Below are 20,385 nucleotides of genomic sequence, written 5' to 3'. Positions count from 1 at the left end.
TTTTGTGTTGCCCTCAGACCGAGTAATCTTGCCTACAGTTTCACATTGCCGAGGTAACCCCTTTGTCCTGCGTCTTACTCTCTGGAACTTGCTGTTTTCATATCCACCTCTCATTGTCACTCCCTTTCTCAAGTTGTGTTAGTCTGTTCCCTACTAAGCGTAAGCAAGCACAGATTCAGAAGACTGTAAATAAGCAAGTCAGCTCAACAATACCTAAGAGAGGGCAGGAGGGAAATTCTGGTAACACAGATAACTTTTGTAGAAACTGAGGAGTCCCCACCTGCACTAATGATGTCAAGCCAGGAGCAGGTAGGTTTAGTGATTAAATAAGCATTTTCTAGCACACTACATACTACACTAGAGTTTTGGAATAGTACTTCTTTTCTTTTTTTTAATATTTATTTATTTGTGAGAGAGAGACAGAGCGCAGGCAGGAGAGGGACAGAGAGAGAGGAAGACACAGAATTCAAAGCAGGCTCCAGGCTCTGAGCTGTTAGCGCAAAGCCCGATGCGGGGCTCGAACTCACCGAAGTGCAAGATCATGACCTGAGCTGAAGTCGGCCACTTAACCGACTGAGCCACTCAGCTGCCCCTGGAATAGTACTTCTTATTGACTGAGTAACTTTGTTAATATTTTAATACATTTTAATGATGTCCACAGACTACTTTTTTATTATGACAAATTATTTCTAAAATACATCTCAGAGTTGAATGATTACCTATTTATGGAAAAATTGATTGACGTATAACTCTTTAGAATCCATGTGTCTTTTTAAGTGAGGTATTTATATACACCTGAACTACACTTCAAGAAATCCACTATATGAAAAAGTAAAGTTAAGAAGCAGAAAAATAGTGGGGCGCCTGGGTGGCGCAGTCGGTTGGGCGTCCGACTTCAGCCAGGTCACGATCTCGCGGTCTGTGAGTTCGAGCCCCGCGTCAGGCTCTGGGCTGATGGCTCGGAGCCTGGAGCCTGTTTCCGATTCTGTGTCTCCCTCTCTCTCTGCCCCTCCCCCGTTCATGTTCTGTCTCTCTCTGTCCCAAAAATAAATAAAAAACGTTGAAAAAAAAAATTAAAAAAAAAAAAAAGAAGCAGAAAAATAGTAATTCGATTATTTTTATTATAAAAGAATTTTCCATGTAAAAAATCAATTTGCCGCATAGTTGAGTTCTCTAAGATATCCAGAATTCTCCCAGAACATTTAAAAATGGATTTTGTTAATAAAAATTCAATCCCCCCCACACGTAAACTTTTCAGAAAAAGAATTGATGGCATATACTTATTGAATGGTAATATCTGTTTGGGTATTGAGAAACATTTAAGGAGTCACTTATGAATTTCCCTCTTCATGGAGGTTTGTTGCCTGTAACAAAATATCATTTGTATTAAACTTTCACTGTGGTTTGATGCTGCCTAATTGCTGTGTGGAATATGGAGTTTACAGTTTAGCAAGAAATATAGACAGTAAGCAGTAACTGTTTTATGCTGTGGAGTACCAATGACAGAGGCGCATGAAGAAATGATATCCAGCCTGACACCTGAAAAATTGGTACAATTTTGCTGCATATCCAGCACACAAAGGTTGGATTGTCATTAAAAACACAGGGAAACATAGACCAATAATAATATTTGCAGGTGAATTTGTAACACAAGGATCAAACATTGAAGGAATCCCAACAAAGTGACTTCTGTCTGAAGTAGGAAGCAAGGTCTATGTCCAGCCTTATAACAAGACTATAAAATGGGAAGGTCATGGAGGAAAGAAAGAGGAAGTGGATACTGTGGAGAATGCAAAAAAAAAAAAAGAAAAGTAAATTAAAGATACATCAATTGCAGTGCTGAAGACCCAGCTGAATTTTGAGGCTACAAATTCATAATGATGCCAATATAGACAGATGTTTCCCTTTTTAAGGTCTTGCATAAAGGGGAGAAAGGCAACACTCAGCCTGAGCCAGCTTTGGAATTTTTTCAGGCTGGTGGAACTGAGAGAGCCCGAAGGTATGGTTGTGATCATAGAGTAGGATCCAAGATTCAGGATTTCATAATAATCCTGGAAAACTAAATACAAAATATGGAGTGTTATTTGGATATGAGTGGCTCAAACATAATGATGGAGTTAAGGCAAGATGGCAGGGAGCTCTCAAACTAAGGTGTCAGCTGAATCTTCACAATGACATTGAAGTCATTCAGTGTGAGGCCAGTTCTTGGGGAAGGAGTGTAGGCAGGGGCATGTAGAAGGGACTGATGGAGAAATTAATGGACAGCAGCCACAGGGAGAGTCAGGTGAGAGGACATCTTAACCTGTTGGAATACACCTCAAAGGAGTGTTGAAGGGTAATGGATTGGGCATCTCTTCGTCATCCATATGCTATCCTACATGGGCTGTATGGGATATTGGAGCATGAGCATCCTCTTCTGGAAAGGGCTGTGGAGAAAGCCATACATTTGTAACAGAACCAGCTGAGGCAAGAACATAGGAAGCAGATTCAGTGAATTCAGTGAAAGGGGATAAAAGAATGTAGAAGAAATTGCTTAACATAGAATGAGACCCAAAGGTTAATTAAAGGCTCTGGCTGGAGAGAGGTAGGAAGATAGGTGAGGTGGAAGAACTACACAATAGTCTTAGAACCAGAGGTTAAAAGGCTGATGACAAAACGCCTGGGAATCCGAACAGAAATGGCTACTGGTGATTGGGACTATGCTAATCATTCTGGAGTGAGTTGTATCTGCTGGTGAAGAAGTCCTGGATATTGGAGATTACATTAACATTTCTTGTGTAGCCCAGGGTTGGAACTTGGTCACTAAATCAGCCCCGTAGGATAAACACCAAGGCCATCCACTGGGAACATAGGAATAGAACAAAATCCTCTGGTAAATTTTACCTAATTTTTCCACATATAAATTTGATCTCTTCCCTAATGTATTTATGTGTGTTAGCTAATTTATGATCATGAAATGCCAACAAAATTTCAAATAATTTAATATAGAGTTCACTGATACTATTTAAGTGCATTGGGAGAGCCCAGGTCTAGTTGGTAAATCCTTGTCATTTGCTTTTTGTATATAGTATTAAAAAAATTTTTTTAAATAAATAAAAAACCCAGCCGGGTAGGATTCTACAGCAGAATCTGTTTGTTATGTGTCTACAAATTGTTGCCCCCCTCCCAAACCACTGAAAATAAATTTGATTTTGGTAAACTAGGTAGTGGTGACTTAGTTCACTTTAAAACCATGTGGACATTGCTTTATTCTTGAACTTGAAGCATTCAGAATTTGTTCCACTTCTACTGACTGATTTTGGGTATCTGAACTTCCCCAAAGCATGTTTGGCCTTTATTCAAATTATAGTATCTCTTCTTATATCAGAAACCTCTACATGAATCAAAGTCATTTGTTTCAAATGAGTGTTCATAAGTAATTTTAATCAAAATTACTTTCTTTTTTAATAAAATACTCTCTTTTTAAAAAGTTTACAAGGACAGTTGGAGCTTTAAGTCCGGGTCAGCAAACTTTTTCTTGAAAAGCCAGATAGTAAACACTGTAGGCTTTTCAGGCCACACATCGTCTCAACTACTCAACTCTACCATTATTGTACAAAAGTGAGTGTGGGCTCAGAATGGTAGTGTTCTGAGAAAAACAAAACAAAACAAAACTGTATTTACAAAAATAATCAGTGGGCTCAGTCTTCATTTAAGCTATAGAAACAGACAGTATGTCAACTGACATCTTTATGTGTTAAATTTAAATATACTAACAACAATAATAGCTGCTATTTTCAAGGAGATTCTATTATGTTGCTGTTTTAAAGGAATTCATTATCCCATTTGATTCTTAAAATAGCTATAATAACAGAAATTCGAGTTTATGGACTTATAGTAATCCAGTATTTAAGGCAATAGAGTTATGTAATGTGTTGGAAAGTTTGTTTTTAAAATAGATCAGAAAAGGCCCTGAGCTTTCAGAGAAATAATTTCTCAAGTTCCCATATAATCCAGGATAATTTCCAAAATCCAAAATGAACCATTGTACCCATGAAAGTCAACTTGCAGTCTATAAAATATCTTTTAAGCATACATTAAGCTCCTCAGCTTCCATTCTATAGCTGGATACCAGTTTTGCTACTTTGGACCAGTTAGCCTAAATTTAAAATTAGTTAAGAAATAGGAAAAAAGTCTCTTTCTTTGTTAGGCTACGTATAAACATAAAAAGGTAAATTTACTCTCTTCTATAAGAGTTTTCATTTTTAATTCTGACCGAACACAATACATATTATACGTAAAATCACATTTTTATAATGAACGTAATTATATTTTAAATTGGATATTCTCGTCAAGTAATAAAACTTGAACAATACTTTCTTCGTTATGTAAAAATACATAAACATATCTGCGTATCCATTAGGCTGTACCATTAACAGAAATTTATCAGCACAATGTTATGCATAGAAGATTAACAATTTTAACAAAATTCCTCTCTTAAGAAAGTCACCAACTGATGGGAGAGCAAGCACAATGAAGTGAGCAGTGAAGTCTCTGTTGCATTTTTGTTCAGGAGAGACGTTTGCCTTGTTTAGAACTCCAGGATATCTCTTCGGTTTTCTGTTTTCCTATGACAGCCGTGTGCTTGAAGCAGAAAGGCTTTTGTAAAGTGTGGACTCACACTTTCTAGAAAAGTAATTCTGTGTCCCTCTGAGGACATCTGGCTTTATGATATTTGTTAAAATGACATTAAATGAAAGAGCCATTTGTTTTAGTTCCAACAAAATCTGACACTCATATTTCAGCTCATTAATCACAAGAAATGACCAAATTAAGAAAGTAACTCATTGCCATAACAGCAGTTATGATTTCAGATTATCATGAAGTTTAATTTCCTTTTTGGAAAACTTCATTAAATAACTTTCTGCTGGCAATAACTTTTGTGGTCCTTTTTGCCAATGGACGTGGACAGTAAGTACCCTTTTAGGTGAAAAATCATATAATAATGACATTTTCTACTATTCAGTGACTTTTCAAAAGTTTGCTCTTTAATTATGGAGAATACCGAAAGAACACTGTAGACTAAGAGCAGGTGATTTACAGACACCTGTAGAATGATGCAAATAATCCTTTATTTTGGTGTTATTTAATCTGTATTTCATTTAGGAGAATAGGTTACCTGAATTGAATTTCTCATGATTTTTGTCCTATAATCTTCTTTTGTGACAAATTTGCCTTCATTTTCTCATAATATCCGTTATGTTTCTTTGAAAGTATGAAATAGAGACCACAACAGAAATCTTGGATGATATATTTCAAATATCTTTCCAATATGTGGGTGGTATCTCTACCATTTTATCTTCTCAGACCTGTACGGTACTATCAGCTCATTTATAATTTGTCACCTATAAATGGTCATACATTATTCATCGAATTAAAAGGGCAAAACGATTTCTATTGTTGCATTTATATTATGCATGTCATTTTCCACGTGGTTATTTTTCTCCTTAGCTTCAGAAATTTGGCAGTCATCTTCCTGTTTTACCTGCTAGTCTCACAAATCCAATTACAACTTCTTTTAGAAAACAAGCATTTTAAATTAATTTCTCCTACTTTTCACCCGAAAAAAATATTTCCTGGAAACAAATGTAATACTGTTTCTTAAAACAACTCTTTTAATTTTTAAATCTGAACTCCATTATTGGTAATATTGATGAGGACAAGAGGGTTTGTTACAGTACATATTAAATTCCATAGGTATTATTACAAAATGAAAATTTGGAGAAGAAGTGATGGAATGTGATGCTTAAAGAACTCATATAACCTGCATTCCTGAAAATGTTACTTAAACTCTGCCATGGTGACATCAAACCAGATATATCTATAGAATATGCATTTTCGACAGGGGTGAAAACACCTCTAAAGAGGTAAAAATTGGTTCTTAGAGAGGCCAGAAATTCTTAATTTTTCTATTTATAGAGCAGAGATAGGTACATGACATGTGTAGATAGATAGATAGATAGATATAGATATAGATGCATATATATATATATCTTTGGTATTAAAATTCCAATGGGGTGGTGATTGGGAAGAAAATATCTAAAATGACTCCTGGTTGGGGAGGAGGGGGTGATTAAAAAAAAAGATTGAAAAACACTTATTTAAAAAAATTATAAGGAGAAAGAGATATTTTGTTTTCTGCATGCATTATTTCCAAGTTGTTTCAAGTAATTTGACAAGAATGTTTATGGAGAGTTTATCGCACTCTTAACAAGTCTTGCCTTCCCTCTTAAAAAAGAAGGTGAGTTTCAACTTGTAAACACTCACACATTGTGTAATGTACTGCAAAGATGAGAGCCAGAGGAAGGGTCCCAGGGTGCCCTGTCCATGTGGGGGCTGCAGAGCGAGGCACCACAGCAACAGTGAGTGCATCCCCTGGCCAGGAATGGCAAGTGGGGGCCCACCCTTCCATGGGTTGCAGTGCTGACTGCCTGGGATTTATAGAAAGTCCGAGACTGGACGCATTTCTAGATGATTCTTATGGGCAGTTCTTCCAAGTAGTTGGGTTCTGCAGAAAGCCCTTTTGTATGGCCAACAGCATGACCCTGGCAAGTTCCTCCCCTGTCCGGCTATTGTCAAGGCTCAGTTCACCAACACAAGCTTGTGCCATCCACTGAGAAGGGTGGCTATAGCTTTCCCCTGCCTCTGATACTATTAAACTGTTACATTTCTCTGAAGTGAAATCTTGGCACTAAACCCTCTAGCTTACACTAAAATAGCCAATGAGCATGTAAGCTAATTTAATTTTTCTAAACCCCTCTTTTAGTTCCTGACGTAGTTCTTCCCTATACCAGAATAACCCATAGTTACAAGTTACATATATTTTCATTTATCACATTTTTCACAAAAATTTACCACTTTGGGATTACTGTTTTTCAGAAGTAGAATGTTAGACTTTAATAATTAACAAATTATGTTTAAAATGAGGTATTGATCCCATGAGTATTGAAATCAGGAACTCTAGTAGGAAAATTAGTGGGAATATAGTACTTACATATAATCACATAACAATTTGCTAAATCTTGTTCTAGTGGCTCTTAGTAGGTTTGAAAAGCATATAAGTTTCCCCACTAAGCAAATAATAATCCAAATGGATCCGGGTGCATATTTAATTATGAATTATGATCTTTTAAAGAGATCATACCATCTGTCTTTTTCATAGCAAATGCAAAGTTACTAAAGTGATTAATTGTGCTTATGTATAATTTGATTATCTATTTGGACATATTTCAGGTATTTATTACTAGTTGCCTACTTTAAAAAAAAAAACACTTTGATATGGATTTCATTCTTTCCTTTGGAATGAAACTCTGAAAATGCAGGTGAAGCTTAGAGATGGATGTGTGGGTGCCTGTCACTGCTCACTCTGCTAATACGACAGCCAGGTCAGGCTGCACATTGGACCTTTAGGACACACATGGCTGTGTTTCAGTTTCTCCAGGGATCCCCCGAGTGTCTGGAGGACTTTTTCATATTGTTACAAGCCTGGGCTGGAAAAGACTCGTCCATTTATTTGGACTTATTTCAGAGATTTGGGTCCTCTGTTGCCTGGGCCTGACCCGGTGAAGAAGTTATACCTGCCCACTGTAGTCACTTGTAGTCCAGAGAGAGCCAGAAGAATGCCACTGACTTTGATGAGCCAGAAAAGGAGCCTTGCTAGAAGTTGTATTACTTCCAGGTACAGGGGGTTTGAAATGGATTCCACCAGCCCATAAGAGTCTTGACATGGGGCAGCTCCCTCCTTGATGCCCATCAGAGGGGCCATGGGTTGTTAAGTCACTTACCACAAAAACCTCAGTGCCCCCTACTACTCCTCATTTATCATTGCTCAGGAAAGCATAAAGGACAAACAAAAAGCAAACATGTAGTCATGAACAAGCAAAGAAAAATTATTCTCATAAAAGGGACGCAGAAACTGAAGATGAAACTCAGAAATCCAAGATGAATCAGTACGAGAGTCTCCCAATCAAGTACAATTGATGGAAGACATAGCAGGGTTTTGTTTTGTTTTGTTTTGTTTTTTAAATGTCTCAAGCACTGGCAATTGAGGCACAAAACAAATTTTCTGACACTTTGGCTAAAATTTTCAAAAAATGAACTGAAAAAGGGCGTGGCTGATGTTGAGAAAGAATTATTTTTTTAATTTTTTAAATGTTTATTTATTTTTGAGAGAGAGAGACAGAATGTGAGCAGGAGGTGGGCAGAGAGAGAGGGAGACACAGAATCCAAAGCAGGCTCCAGGCTCTGACCTTTCAGCACAGAGCCTGACATGGGGCTTGAACCCATGAACCGTGAGATCATAACCTGAGCCAGAGCCTGATGCTCAACCAACTGAGCCACCCAGGTGCCCCAAAAAAGAATGATTTATACAGGAGATCAAGTGGGGGGAGAACAATCAGGGAAATGGCAAAAATCATGAGGGGGAAAAAGCAAAAGAGACTAGACACTTCAATGTGACTAATATATTAGCCCCTGGAGGAAAAAGAGAATGGATAGAAGAAAAGCAATAATAAATGACATAGGAAAATGTTCCTCAATTGAGGAAAAACATAAATCAGTAGACCAAAAAGAGTCACTAAATCTCAGGGTGATGAAATGAAAAAAAAAAAAAAAAAAAGATGACATTCCTAGACATACGCTGGTGACCTTCCTTGGTTGCAAACATTAAAAAAAAATTTTTTTAAGTCTCTGAACAAGTTTAAATAACATGTGAAAACAAGATAAATACACTGCATCAGATGATTCATCTATAATATTGGAACATAGAAGGCAGTGAAACAATATTTGTATAGACCGTTAAGAGGAAAGAATCTGTATGCAGCCAGAATTGCCATGTCTGTGTTAAAAACGCATTTTGGATAGAGAAGGTTTAAGAGAGTATGCAACCTGTGATATTTATCTGAGCAAACTACTCCCAAGTATGCTAATCCCAAGTGTATCAGAAAAATAGAAAAGGAAAGGTAGATCAGAGAAGCTGACAAGGAAAGAAAAGAGGTAGGTATTAGATCCAAATGAAAGATGATTTTTAAAAAGATGCCAAATAAGAATTTTGAGGGAAAAAAAAGAAATAATTATGGTTCAAGAAACTAAAAGTAAATGTGTAAACAATCTCAGCAAAAGCAGGATTTAGGAAGGGGTATGACACCCATGGAGCGTGGGGTGATAGAAGCATGCTATGAAATTTGTGGATGGGTGGGGGTGTGAGGGATGGGTGAGCAAGCAGATTTATGTGGGAGAGAGAGGAGCTTATAATTATTTCATATTAATGCGATAATAAAAAAGATAGATTGATTTCTGACAGTTGGGAATTGAACCGTGGGATTAGAAAAGCAGTGTAGAATGTCCAAATTAACAATGGGGAGAAAGAAATCAGCAACAGTTTGACCAGGTCAGAAAAGACAAGAAAAAGTTAAAAGATGAAATAGCAGTGACTTACAAAAAAACTGGAAAGAAGACCAAGTCTAATTTTGATACATTAAATGTGTACAGGTTGAATTTTCTTATCAAAAGACATAGAAAATCCAATAAAGCTTAAACACAAACTCAGATAGTATATTGATAATAGGAAACACATACAAGGTGGCCCTAAAAGGTGGCTGAGAATCATGTCTCTATGAAACAAGTAAAAGTGACATCTAAAATATTAAAACATTGTAAATGCTTAGCAGAACATGCAAAAGATTAAGGAATATTCTCAAGGCCAAAAACTGATGTGTGATTTGAGTGTGGAACATGAGATGGACACTAATGCCAGTGGCTACCCTCCAGGCATTTGCATATCCTTGTCACCTAAAACTTGCCATTTTAAGAGCTATAACCAGTGTAGAAGAAGAGGCTGTGAACATGAGGTGCCAGAACAGAGACCCCCACATAACATAGGACACATGAAGTCTGTGCTTTAATGAAAAAAAGATAAAGTCCATCCTCAGAAGGATGTGATGAGGAAAACTTCAATCTTGACATTGACTCCAGATGGATAGAAAAAGAATAAGCTTTACTGTAAATGAGTCAGCACAAGCCCGCCCTCACATGGACTTGGAGTTCCCATGGGTTGTACCTACTTTCAAAGATGAGATCATTCTTATTTTATTTAAGAAATTATCAATCATGCAAAAGATGGAAAACTCCAAAGTAAGTCTGATAAAGCTACCATAAGCTTAACCAAATCCTGATAATGGTAGGGCAGGTAAAATTATAGACGAATTTCATATATAACAATAGCTACAAATATTATAAATAAAGTGCTATTCAATAAAGTCCAGCAGGCTAGCATTACCATCTAAGATTTATTCCAGGAATACATAAATGGTCAACATCAAGGACTTGTGTGATATATCCCATTGCCTCAATGAATTAAAAGCTAAAATCCTGTAAGTAGAACAGGAAGTGAATGGAAGTCCTTAAACATGGTAGCAATTAATTACCAAAACCCACTGCAACCATTATATATGAAGGCTGGAAAACTTTCTTTGAAAGTAGGAGCACATTATAGATTCTTTTTGCCACTTCATTGGGTGTGTATAACTGTACAGCTGTACCATTATAGCTAATGAATTAATGCAAACTCCAAAATAAGTCTTGAAAAACAAATCTTATCTTCATTTGCAGATAAAATGTACATATTTTTTTAAAATCCAGGAGATAATATTTAAAATATTAGAATTAATAGAAGAATCTAGTATGGCAGGTATAGAAAATCAATATAGATAAATCAGTATCTTTTTTCTCCAGTGGAACAACTAGGTGGAAATGGTAAAAAAATAAAAAGTAAAAAAGGTAAAAAAAACACATTTGAATTAGTTATTGGAATATTAAATTCATAGAAATAAATTTCACAAGCAAACAATAACATCTTTGTGGGGGAAATTTAGAACACAGATTTATCAAAGAACACAGTCCAAATGAATAGAAAACAGTGTGTTCTTGGATATGAAGCCTCGATAGTAATCCTTCTGAAGTCCATTTTTGTTTTAAAAGGTAAGGAAAAAATTTAAAAAGATAAATATAGATATATGTGACCATATACAATCTAGAGTGCTTGTAGAACTAATGCCACCAAAGTTAAAAATCAAACTAATGACTAGAGAAAAAATATTTGCAGTTCATATAGTGGGCAAAGATTAATGTCCTTAATATCAGCAACTCCAAAAACTGATAAGAAAGACAAAACACCACCATAGAAAATTGGCAAGGTTATGAACAGGAAAATTGTTTTAAAAAGAAAAATCCAAATGATAAATACATATATGAACAGATAAGCAAAGGTTTGATTAAGTTTGATTACATCTGGTGATTCTTCAGATTTAGGACAAGAAACCCTTTCCTACCTTGCTGGAAGGCAGAAGACTTACTATAGCATTTTAAAAGTAATCCCTTAATATTTTCTAAAATATCAAATATGCAAACCTGTCCTTTGCCCCAGCAATGCCAGCTTTGAGAATCTATTCATAGACATAAAAGCCCAATAAAATACTGGTATTGCATAAGGATAGTTAGTGCAGTCTTGTTTTAGAAGTAGCAAAGTGCTTAACCATTTTTCCTGATGATTCCTTATCAAGGAAGTACCACCCTTCAATAAATCAGTAAGGAAAATGTTGAATTAAGTAAACACTGAAGATTTCTGGGTAAGATGGCATAGTAGGAGGACCCTAGGCTCACCTGATCCCACAGATACAACTAGATAACACACACATCAGTGTAAATAATCCAGAAAACAACCTGAGGACTGGCAGAACAGAGTCCCCACAACTAAATGTAGAGAAGAGGCCATATTGAAGAGGGTAGGAAGGGTAGAGACATGGTCAAAAGCTAAATGACCTTGAGAACTGTCCATGGGAGGGAGGGATGCCTGGGCATGGAAAGCAAAGAGTAACAGACCCTCACACCAGGCATCCCAGGTACAGGGAGCCTGCATAGGAAGAGGAATCTTTGTAATTTGACTTTGGGAACCAGAAGGGCCTAATTTCAGTAATTCTTACAATCAGTAGGGTGTAAGGATTGAAACTTTAAAAGTCAATAGGCTCCACTCTGGGAGGGCCTGGAAGGCAATAGGAAAATGACTCCCCACCCTTAAAAGGACAACACAACAAACAGCCCCAGGGAGATACAGCATAGAAGCAGCAGTTTGAAAAACATCTGGGATTTATGGAAGGGACATTTGTTTACTAATCTCAGACCATGTGCTAGAGGGGCAGGGGTCTTTAGGAGACTTCAAGAACAAAAGAGCTGGCAGACACCAATTCCTTCCCCCACCCCCTAGCTTAGGCATTTGTATACCTGTGGGACAACACTCTCTACCTAATTTGTTAACAGTGTGCCCCACCCATGCTTCTTTTGTAGACCTGCCCCCTTCAATACACTCTTGACTGGAGCCCAACCAAAGCAGTGCCACAGCCTGGCAGTATGTAAACAGCCCCAACAGGGGCCAGCACCACCCCAAGGCGACTCCTACCCTGGGGAGAGGGGAAGATAACTACACACACCAGTCTGACTGTGGCACCAGCACTGGGTTAGGGGCAGACATCTTCTCTGACTGCTGGTCCTACCCATCAATGAAAACTTTACGGGGGACAAGACAGGGGAAGCACCCTACAGTTTGGTGCTACTGCATCTCTGGCAAAACCTGGTCTGACTCAACTCAAGTCCAAGGTGGCCCCAGCCCAGCCCACTAACAACACAGGGACCCAAACCTGCCCAAAACAGGCAAAAAGAGCAATTGGAGATGACTAGACTGAAGGCAAAAAAGACTCAGCCATAACACTAGGGCACACACAACATAATAGAAGATACCCTTGAAGCACCAAGTTCTGGTGAGCAGGGGACATTGCACGGCAGGGCACTACAGGAACTCTTCATGAGGCCACTACTTCCAAGAGAGATGTAGCTGACTTTCCTAACACATAGAAGCAGACCCAGAGAGTTAGACAAAATGAGGATTCAGAAGAATATGTTCCAAATGAAAGAACAGGACAAAATTACAGCAAGAGAGTTAAATGAAATGGAGATAAGTAATATGCCTAATAAAGAATTTATAGTCATAAAGATACTCACTAGAATTGAGAAAAGCATGGAAGACTTCAGTGAAGAGGTCCCTAACAAAGAGAAAGAAAACATAAAAAGAACCAATCAGAGATAACAAACGCAATAAATAAAGTTAAAAATACACTAAATGGAATAAGTAGACTAGAGGAAGCAGAAGAATGGATCAGCGACCTGAAAGACAGGAGTGTAAAGCAATCAAGCTGAACAGGAGAGAGAAAAAATAATAATAAATTAAAATAGACTTAGGGAACTCAATGACACCATCAAACATAATAACATTTACATTATAAGGATCCCAGAAGAAGAGAGAGAAAGGGGGGCAGAAAATTTACTTGAAGGAAAAAATAGCTGAAAATTTGGAGGAGGAAACAGAAATACAGATCCAGGAGGTAAAGAGCCCTAAACAAAATCAACCAAGGAGGTCCACATTAAGACACATAATAATTAAAATGGCAAAAAAGTAGTGACAAATAAAGAACTCTATAAAATCAGTATAAAATCAGTGAAAGAAAACCATTACATACAAGGGTAACCACATAAGGATATCAGATGATTTTTCAGCAGAAACTTTTCAGCCAGAAGGGAGTGTCCTAATAGATTTAAAGTGCTAAAAGAAAAAACCTGTAGCCAAGAATACTATATCCAATAAACCTATCATTCAGAGTAGAAGGAAAGATAGAGTTTCCTAAACAAACAAAAATTAAAGGAATTAATGATCACTAAACCAGCTCTACAAGATATGTTAAAAAGGATTCTTTGAGTGAAAAATAAGACCCTAAGTAGGAGTAATAAAAGTAGGGAGAACAGGGGCGCCTGGGTGGGTGGCTCAGTCATTGAGGTCCGACTTTAGCTCAGGTCATGCTCTTGCAGTTCGTGAGTTCAAGACCCACCTCAGGCTCTGTGTTAACAAAACAGCTCATAGCCTGGATCCTGCTTCAGATTCTCTCTCTCTCCCTCTCTCTCTCTCTCTCTCTCTCTCTCTCTCCCCTTCCCCTGCTCATGATCTGCCTCTCTCTGTCTCTCAAAAATAAGTAAATGTTAAAAATTTTTTTAAAAAAATTAGGGAGAACAAAAGCAGTAAAATTAAGTATATCTATACAAATTGGTCAAGGGATTCATAAAATAAAAGGATGTAAAGTATAACACCATACACATAAAAATGTGTAAGGGAGCAGAGTAAAGAATGGGTTCAAACTTAAGCAACCATCAACTTAATATAGACTGCTATGTGCATAAGATTTTAGATACAAACATAATGATAACCAAAAACCAAAAACCAGTAATAGCTATGTAAAAAATAAAGAGAAGGGAGTCCACATATGTCACTAAAGAAAGCCAGCAAACTGAGAGAAGGTAGCAAGAGAAGAAAGGAACAGAGAATAACTACAAAAACAACCATAAGACAAGTCACAAAATGGCAGTAAGTACATACCTATCAATAATTACTTTGAATGTAAATAGACTAAATGTTCCAATCAAAAAAAAGACATAGGGTGACAGAATGGATAAAAAAGCAAGACCCATCTGTATGTTGCCTATAAGAGACTCATTTCAGACTTAAAGACGTATGGACATTGAAAGTAAAGGGATGGAAAAGCATTTATCATGAAAATAGAAGTGAAAAGAAAGCTAGGGTAGCAGTACTTATATCAGACAAAATAGACTTTAAAACAAAGACTATAACAAGAGACAAAGAAGGACACTATAGAATCATAAAGGGAATAATCCAACAAGAAGATATAACAATCGTAGATATTTATGTATCCAACATGGAAGCTATCCAACTTTCTGACACAATTGAGACTGTTGAAAAGAGACTGTATTTTTCCCACTGCATATTTTTGCCTCTTTTGTCATAGATTAGTTGACCATGTAATCATGGGTTTATTTCTGGGCTCTCTATTCTGTTCTGTTGATCTATGTGTTTATTTTTGTGCCAGTATGATGCTGTCTTGATTACTACCTCTTTGTAGTCTATCTTATAATCTGGGACTGTGATGCCTCCTATTTTCTTCTTTTTCAAGATTGCTTTGGCTATTCAGGATTTTTTGGGTTCCATAAAAATTTTAAGGTTGTTTGTTCTAGTTCTTATACTTCTTCCTTACCAATTTGGATGCCTTTTATTTCTTTTTCTTGCCTAATTGCTGTGGCTTGGACTTCCAGTACTATGTTGAATAAAAGTGGTGAAAGCGGACATCCTTGTTTTGTTCCTGATCTTAGGGGGAGACTTCCCACTTCTCAACTTTGGGTATGATGTTAGCTGTAGGTTTTTCACATATGGCCTTTATTATGTAATATGAGTAAGAAAAAAATCCCTTCTGATGCTCTGTGTTGGCCAAGAATAAGAGAGGGGAGCTCTCCACTACTCCTATTTTCCAGTAAATCATCTGGTATCTTCTCCGAGGGATATGTTTGACTAATTCCAACACCCACTCTTGTGCTCTTTAATTATTAGTTAATTTTATATTACACACTTTCATTCCAGTTGCAAACTTTTTTATAAAATGAGTATTTTTACCCATTGGACAAGTAAAGGAAAAATAACATGCTGTGTTTATGAGTACTTTTTATAATATTGGTATTAGTAATAGCAAATTCATAGAATTAATGTGATAGATTAAATGGTTATACTAATTTATTAATATAGTAATATGCATTGTTAATTTTCTTAATTAATATTCTAGGCATAAATCATATTAATATATTAATTTATGTGTGCATATACACACACATAATGCTTGATATAGAATCCATATTTCTTTGCTTGTTTATGTGGCCCAAAACATAAATTAGATCTACACTTTTTTATTTTAGTTTGATGATGCTTAGTAAGATGCAAGTCATTTTACAATATGCCATATGCATTATAGAAACTATCTTTAGAAAATATAAAGTATGGAAAAATGCACACTTTCTGTGTATACAGAATTTAATAAATGACGATGACTTTTAAATAATATCAGATAGTGAATAATAAAGAAATAATACCACTTAGAAACATTTAACATTTTAACACGTTTTACTGATTGCTTTAGATGTTTTTGGTCTTCTGTGTTCTAGTTGGTGTTTTTCTAAACCATTTTCTTTATAACATGTCATTCTAGATTGTTGTGGGCTTTTCATTTTATATAGCAGCAGCTGAGATTTACACACTAACAAATGTATGAGGCATTTTGAAATAAATTACAGTTTTACGTTCCAATTTCCCTGTCTCTCTGTTCCTCCAGGTGGCTTTTACAGTACTTTTTGATTTGGAAGCACTTCTGAAGATATGGTGTCTGGGATTTACTGGATATATTAGCTCATCTCTCCACAAATTTGAGCTACTGCTAGTAATTGGAACTACTCTTCATGTATATCCAGATCTTTATCATTCTCAGTTCACATACTTTCAGGTAATATGAATAACGTCTATTTGTCAGTAGAATTTGTTTCTTTCCAGAGGAAATACCAGTTATGTAATAATAACTATACATAATTATATTAAATAGTTATATACAATTATTATATAATAAACACAAACTTCAGATAGGCCCAGCGACATCTTCAGTGCCAAAAATAGTGCATTCATAAATTATAGCATTGTTTTTAAAACTTCTGAAAATTCACAGTGGAGATGTTTTAGATGAAATTTTCTCCTAAGCTGAAAAAAGATGCATTCCAACTTCACTGACTTTATTTATTAGAGATTCCAAAGCTGTTATTTTCAGAGCAGTTTTAACTTCAGCTGCCAGACTGCAACCTGAAAGTCTATACTTCTGATACCTGGGGAAAGGACATGAAAATATAATTCACAGAAATGATAACAAATATCCTGCAAACACATGGGTTAAAAGGTAGGCCTCTAGTAATCATTGCCAAACATACTGAAATCACAAAGGATATATGGTTCAAGCTTTCAGTACATCAACATCTTTGGACATAAGCCCTTTGTCATTTGTTGGGTTATATCCTTAGGCTTGGTTATAATAAGTGAGATGAGTAGGGCAAGAGATATATACATGTTTAAAACTCTTGGTACAAAATATACTTCCCAATTATGCCATTGTATGCTCTTGGGCACTGCTGTCTAGATTCACAAAATCAACATGAGTATTTAATATATATGTTTGATAATTATAGGAAATATGCTTGATAATCAAAACAACAAAATATCTTTTATAGACCTATTAAGTTAACCAAGTTAAGAAAAATATTGGTCCCGGGGCACCTGGGTGGCTCAGTCAGTTGAGCTTCTGACTTTGGCTCAGGTCATGATCTCTCACTCTGTGAGTTCAAGCCCTGTGTTGGGCTCTGTGCTGACAGCTCAGAGCCTGAAGCCTGTTTCAGATTCTGTGTCTCCCTCTCTCTCTGACCCTCCCCCATTCATGTTCTGTCTCTCTCTGTCTCAAAAATAAATAAAAACATTTTAAAAATTAAAAAAAAATATTGGTCCCTATTTAAGCAAGGATACATATACAAAATATATTTATGGCTTTAAAATTTCTATACTTTCTCACAGATAATTTTTTAGTGAGAAGTTAGAAATAGAGTAATCTTTGAATCTAAAGATATTTATTTGAGAATTGTTTACAAGATTAAAAAAATGAGAACTTTTAAAATGGTAAACATTTGAGGAATAGCTTAGCAAGTCATATGCGAATTTGACCACAAAAATAATGACAATGATGAATTTGTAATTACTCAGAGACATGATTAAAATAATATGATTATATTTTATTTAAACACAAAACAGTATAAAATTACATAACATATATATGTTATATGTATGTATATCTATAGCTATATATTTATATGTAAAATACCTATAAATAGAAAAATGACAGGAAAGAAATAAACCAAATTATTACAGATTATTAACAGTCATTATGTCTAGTTTTTTATATTAGTCAATTTTTCCCAAAATACCTAAAATTAGCATGCAAGGTTCTAATAGTTTTATATATATATAGACATAGTCACATAGTATGAAACTCAGTGAGTTTGCAACTTTTTTTTAGTTTATTTTTTGAGAGAGAGAGAGAGAGTAGGGGAGGGACAGAGAGAGGGAGAAAGAGAGAATCTTAAGCAGGCTCCACACTGTCAGCACAGAGCCCGATGTGGGCCTTGAACTCACAAACTGTGATTTCATGATCTGAGCTGAAATCAAGAGACAGAACGCTTAACCAACTGAGCCACCCAGGTGCCCCGAGTCTGCAACTTTAATGTTATCTTTGATTCTGGATTATAATCGATAACAGTTTAATTTATGTTAATGGTTAAGTGATTTTCATTTGTATCTCTCTCTGTTTGACCATGTTTATATTTCCCTAATGAAATAATTAAACACTGCCTGGATTGTTTTGTGGAGAAGCTTAAGTGTCACAAAGATTTTTGCACATTCACATATAAGAACTGACTTGAGCAGATTGGCTCTTCGTGGGTCCACTTTGATCTCCCTTGTGGGTCCTCACATTTCTCATTTGACATGGCCTTTCCTCATTGTGTTGGCGGTGAATTTCACATTTTCGTATTTAAGTGAAGTCAACGGTTTAGTACAAAATGACTCCCTTTATAACATCAGTTATCTCTGAGAGCAATCATTGGTTTTCTTCATCTATTTATTCAAATGATATTTACTGAGCACATACTATGTGCCAGGCACTGTTCCAGAAACGGAGGACAGAGGTAAATATGCAGGGAAGAGCCCTAGCTCAGTAAGCTTACATTCTAGAGGGCAAATAGTTCACAAACAAGGATACAAAAGAATGTGGAATAAAGTTCTAGAAATGCAGTAAAGGAGAAACAAGGGTGAAAAGGATGGAGATTGAGGGTGGGGTGCTATTTTAGATAGGTTGCTCATGGCAGCCCTCTCTGAAGAAGTTGCTTTTGAGCAGAGACTGAGTGAAATGAAAGGGCAAGCCAAGAGAACCACAGGGCAACTGTCCTGAGGTGGAAACATGCTTGCTGTGTTTGAAGAATAGCACAAAGGCCAGCATGGTTGGACTGGAATGAGCATAGAGCACCATTGTCCTGTAGGAAGAAATAAAGTGTTGCAAAATGCTACAGCTCTGATGTACCGGATAATTATGATGACATCAGTTGGGATTTATTGTGCATTTACTATGTGCTGGGCACTGGGCCGAGAGCATCATGCTATTGGTTAGGCACCACAATCCTGGGAGACAGAGAGCATGCATGCAAGCCGAAGTGCTAAGACACTTGATAACTTGCTCAAGACCACATAACTAACAAGTGATGGAAACGCATTACTAAGAAATTTAATTTCATAGTCCATATTCTTGGCCATACAATTTCTGAAGTATCTCACTTGTAATTAGCAGAGTGATCTTGAAGAGATAGACTTAGAAATGTGACCAGGAAAATATGCTTTGGAAATAACCACAAAATGTTCTGCAGTGCTTATCTTTGAGAGGATGGTTTACTTTATTTCCTGTCTGTGGAAGCACCAAATCAAAAGGGTTTATTGGGTAAACAGAGTGAAAAGCATATTTATCCCCAAATAGATGAAAAGGCGTAACTAGAGTCACTGATAAGGACTTTGCCTTTCCAAGGATGCAGGCTTTCCCCTTTGAAAATGCTGATCAAATCGGCCATGTAGGAATCATGTTAAGTTCTGCTTCTTCCAACTAATGAAATTTTAATTTATCAAAATTGCACAGATGTGCATAGGATGTTTTATTAGAATTTGGGATAAGGCTCAAAATTACTTAGGCAATCTTCTTTTTTTTTTTAAGTTTATTCATTTTAGAGAGAGAGCATGAGCAAGGGAGGGGCAGAGAGAGAAGGGAGACACAGAATCCAAAGCAGGGTCCAGGCTCCAAGCTGTCAGCACAGAGCCGGACGTGGGGCTCGAACTCACGAGCTGCGGTATCATGACCTGAGCTGAAATCAGACACTTAACCAACTGAGCCACCCAGGCGCCCCTAGACAATCTTTTAAATATGATTTTAATACAAGTGGAGAGAACACACTGTATTGAAAGTTGAGCTATAAGCCAGTTAAATTGTTCCTGTAAACTTGCTCATTTTAGCTATTAACAATTAGATACTGAATCATTTATATCTGAGAATAACAAATCTGATAAGAATGTGAAATCCTTCCATATAATTATTCAGGATATTAATATGAATGTGAATATTTTAATAGTTCTTATGATAAAGCTATTTGCTTATTACTTGGAAAGATGACCTGAGTGTAATATGTTCGGATTTGGGAATATATATAAATTCAAACAGAAAACTGGTAGCTTAACCATGTATATAGCATAATGTTTACTCGGAACAACATGATTTTTCACACGAA

The 20,385-nt window shown here is 36.3% G+C and overlaps 1 protein-coding gene across 1 annotated transcript in view; it reads left to right on the top strand.

Moving 5' to 3' along the window:
* Nucleotides 1-20,385, top strand: part of NALCN (sodium leak channel, non-selective) — a 316,988-nt gene that overhangs the window by 137,711 nt on the left and 158,892 nt on the right. Inside the window, 1 exon segment of the mRNA XM_042979769.1 lies at nt 16,308-16,475. Coding sequence (XP_042835703.1) covers nt 16,308-16,475 — 168 coding nt within the window.

This window comes from Panthera tigris, chromosome A1, assembly GCF_018350195.1.
Source record: "Panthera tigris isolate Pti1 chromosome A1, P.tigris_Pti1_mat1.1, whole genome shotgun sequence".
NCBI lineage: Eukaryota > Metazoa > Chordata > Mammalia > Carnivora > Felidae > Panthera > Panthera tigris.
The sequence above is the reverse complement of the archived record's forward strand: the minus strand, read 5'-3'. Positions and strand labels throughout refer to the sequence as shown.